The sequence below is a fragment of the Phaethon lepturus genome, unplaced genomic scaffold (genome assembly GCF_000687285.1).
Source record: "Phaethon lepturus isolate BGI_N335 unplaced genomic scaffold, ASM68728v1 scaffold9331, whole genome shotgun sequence".
Taxonomy (NCBI): Eukaryota; Metazoa; Chordata; class Aves; order Phaethontiformes; family Phaethontidae; genus Phaethon; species Phaethon lepturus.
The window spans coordinates 5,911-9,224 of record NW_010519815.1 but is presented as its reverse complement, the minus strand read 5'-3'; the positions used below and the strand labels follow the sequence as shown (position 1 = coordinate 9,224).

At 58.1% G+C, this 3,314-nt stretch overlaps 1 protein-coding gene across 1 annotated transcript in view; it reads left to right on the top strand.

Moving 5' to 3' along the window:
• The window catches only part of ACACB (acetyl-CoA carboxylase beta), a 21,744-nt gene that overhangs the window by 13,606 nt on the left and 4,824 nt on the right, over window positions 1-3,314 (top strand). The window contains exons 34-40 of the mRNA XM_010297163.1: window positions 18-183; window positions 730-885; window positions 1,279-1,401; window positions 1,620-1,889; window positions 2,202-2,299; window positions 2,467-2,587; window positions 2,798-2,908. Coding sequence (XP_010295465.1) covers window positions 18-183; window positions 730-885; window positions 1,279-1,401; window positions 1,620-1,889; window positions 2,202-2,299; window positions 2,467-2,587; window positions 2,798-2,908 — 1,045 coding nt within the window. The remainder of the gene's footprint in view (window positions 1-17; window positions 184-729; window positions 886-1,278; window positions 1,402-1,619; window positions 1,890-2,201; window positions 2,300-2,466; window positions 2,588-2,797; window positions 2,909-3,314) is intronic.

The following is a 3,314-nucleotide window of genomic DNA, read 5'->3' as shown; positions in this document are numbered from 1 at the left end:
TGGGTCCGGGCTACCGTGGGCCGCCTCTGGAAGCTGCGGGTCCTGCAGGCCGAGGTGAAGATCAACATCCGCCTGACGCCCACTGCCACCGCCATCCCCATCCGCCTCTTCCTGACCAACGAGTCCGGCTACTACCTGGACATCAGCCTCTACAAGGAAGTGAGGGATCCCGGCACCGGCAGCGTGAGTAACTGCAGGCAGCGGCTGCAAACGGGGACCCAGCCACGACTGCTTGAGCAGCTGTCAGCGGCCGTGGAGCTTTGAGGTGGTTTCTGGCAAAATCCTTGTGCACCTGCAGTGCTGGTCTGTCCCAGACCAGACAATCCCAATGGGTCTGTGCAGCATCATTCCCAGGACTGGCCCAGTTTCACTCTCCTCTGTGCTGCATCCAGTTGGGCACCTCGGGGTCATGCTTTGCTCCAAAATGATGCTGAGCCCCAGGGGTGTTGCTGGCGCTTAGTTGCACAGGTTTTGGTCTGGGAGGTGAAGGTCAGCGTTAGGGTCTTAATGGTACTTGTGGCACAGCAGTGTTGCACTCTGTCCCCTCAGTAGCACAGAGTGGGGTGGAGAATCATATTGTTTGGTCGAGCAGAGCTGCAGGCACGAGCGTCTTGGCCAGGCAGAGCTCAGCAGAGTTCCAGCCCTGCGGGGCTCCCGCACCTTTGTGTTGCAGAGAGGACTCACCCGCATGCTGAGGGAAGGCAGCCAACGCTCTGCCCTTCTCTCCAGATCATGTTTCAGTCATATGGGGACAAGCAAGGGCCACAGCACGGGATGCTCATCAACACCCCCTATGTCACCAAGGACCTGCTTCAGGCCAAGCGGTTCCAGGCGCAGTCCTTGGGTACTACCTATGTGTATGATTTCCCTGAGATGATCAGGCAGGTGAGTCTGGCTGAGCAGAAGGAGGCTCTAAATTATTGCATTTGCTTTTCTTCCCCCACCGTGCCCAAATATTCCCATCTGGGGTAAAGATTCCTCTCCCCTTAGCTGGCAAATGAGAAAAAGAAAAGAACCCAAGCCCCGATATTTTTGGTTATATGAAGCGTTTCTAAACCAATTCCTAGCTCTTGCAAATTGCTGTAGTCACACTCATGGAGGACGTGAACCAGAAAGCCCCGTGCAAGGAGGTCTGCAGCAGGGTGGGGGCTCTAACGCAAAGTTTTGCGCACCCCAAGTCCCAGCCTGCTGCAGGAGCGTGTGTCTGCGCTCGGCGATAGCCTCGGAGCTGCCGCAGCCCCGTGCTTTCAGCTCGTCCTGTGCGCGGTGTCTCTGCAGGCTCTCTTCAAGCTGTGGGGCTCCTCGGAGCTGTACCCCAAGGACGTCCTGACGTACACCGAGCTAGTGCTGGACTCGCAGGGGCACCTCGTGCAGATGAATAGGGTCCCTGGAGGGAACGAGGTAGCGGGGATGATTTGGGAATGGGGCGAGAGAGAGGGGAGGGTGAAGCTGTGCTGCGGCAGGTGGGAATGGCTGGTGGCGTCCCCAGTCTGGCTGTGTTTAAAGCTTGGGAGATGCTCCTCAAGCAAGTGTTTTGTCTGTCAGTTAATGCAGTCTGCAGCTCAGACCCTCTATTTCTGGAGGAGCCTGACCCATGACCTTGTGCTGTTTTGGGGCAGGTGGGGATGGTTGCTTTCAAAATGAAGCTGAAGACCCCCGAGTATCCAAAAGGCCGGGACATTGTGCTCATCTGCAACGACATCACACACAAGATTGGCTCCTTTGGACCAGAGGAGGACCTGGTCTTCCTGCGGGCCTCGGAGCTGGCGCGGGCCGAAGGCATCCCCCGCATCTACATCGCCGCCAACAGCGGCGCCCGCATCGGCTTTGCTGACGAGATAAAGCACATGTTCCAGGTGGCCTGGGTGGACCCTGTGGACCCTTACAAGGTGTGTGGGCACCTCCCCGGGGACTTATTTGGGGAAGGAAGGACCAGAGCTAAACTGGGTCATAAAACTGGGGGATCAATGCTGGGGGGTTGGCACACATGTGCACCCACTGCTATGGGGATGGTTCCCTCTGCTTTCCCCAGCAGGGTGGAGATAAAGGTGCCAGTGCTGGCATGGCTGCTCTGTCCAGCCCTTGTCCCTGAGCCGCTGTTGATGCATGGGGTTGATTTGGGTTGGGTTTGGAGAGGGGCTGTGTCCCATGTGAACGTGTGCACGGGGGGCTCCAAAACTCCTCCTCCTCTTTATTTCCAGGGGTTCAAGTACCTGTACCTGACTCCCCAGGACTACACGAGGATCAGCGCCATGAACTCGGTGCACTGTGAGCATGTGGAGGAAGGGGGCGAGTCCAGGTGAGCCCCACTATCCCACGGGGCACACAGAGGTGGCCTGAGCCTTGCCCTGGGTCCCGCTGGGATGCAGCTCCCACGTCCTGGCTCAGCATCCTGCCAAACACGTCGCACAAGTGAGTGCTTCCCTCTGTCCTGCCCGTGCCACCACGGCTCTGCTTTCCCCGCAGGTACGTCCTCCTAGACATCATCGGGAAGGACAATGGTTTTGGGGTGGAAAACCTGAGAGCTGCCGGTACCATCGCTGGGGAGTCCTCTCGCGCTTACGATGAAATAGTGACCATCAGCATGGTACAGCCATGGGCCCTTCCCCTGCTCTGCTCCTCCCCTCTCTCCCATTCGCTTTTAAGGTCATTCCCTGCGGGGGATAACAGGCGAGCTGGTACAACTCGACTGCGCAGGTCCCTGCAGAGCCAGAGAGCATCGTTGCCCCAGCGCCCGCAAACCATGCTGCAGCCCCTTCTCCCCAGTAACCTCGTGTGTCCTTGTGTGTGTGCCCAGGTGACCTGTCGTGCCATCGGGATCGGTGCATACCTGGTGAGGCTGGGCCAGCGTGTCATCCAGGTGGAGAACTCCCACATCATCCTCACTGGCGTCACGGCTCTCAATAAGGTACCACGCTCCAGCCATGTGTCCTACCCGGCACTGTCCTTCACGCCACAGCATGCGTGGGCTCCTTCCCTGTCCCATGGGAAGAAGTGACCGCTCCCTGCTCATCACCTCATGGGACCTGTGTGGAGGAGATGCAGGGGAACTGCAATGTGCTCTTCTCTCTGAGCACCGAGAGAATGCCACCCCGCACCTATTTGGTTCTGTAGGGGCCAGTTCATGGTGCGTTGTTCCTGGGGCAGGGCCGTACGGCAGGGGAATGTTTGGCTCCGGTCCCAGGGGCAGGACCCATCTCTGGGCAGAATCACACTGGTTTGAGCTGATTTGAAACCTGCTTAGCTAAACCGATGCACATGTCTAAAGCAGGATCCCTTTGCTTTAACTTCAGCCTGGTAGGCAGAGGTGGAAA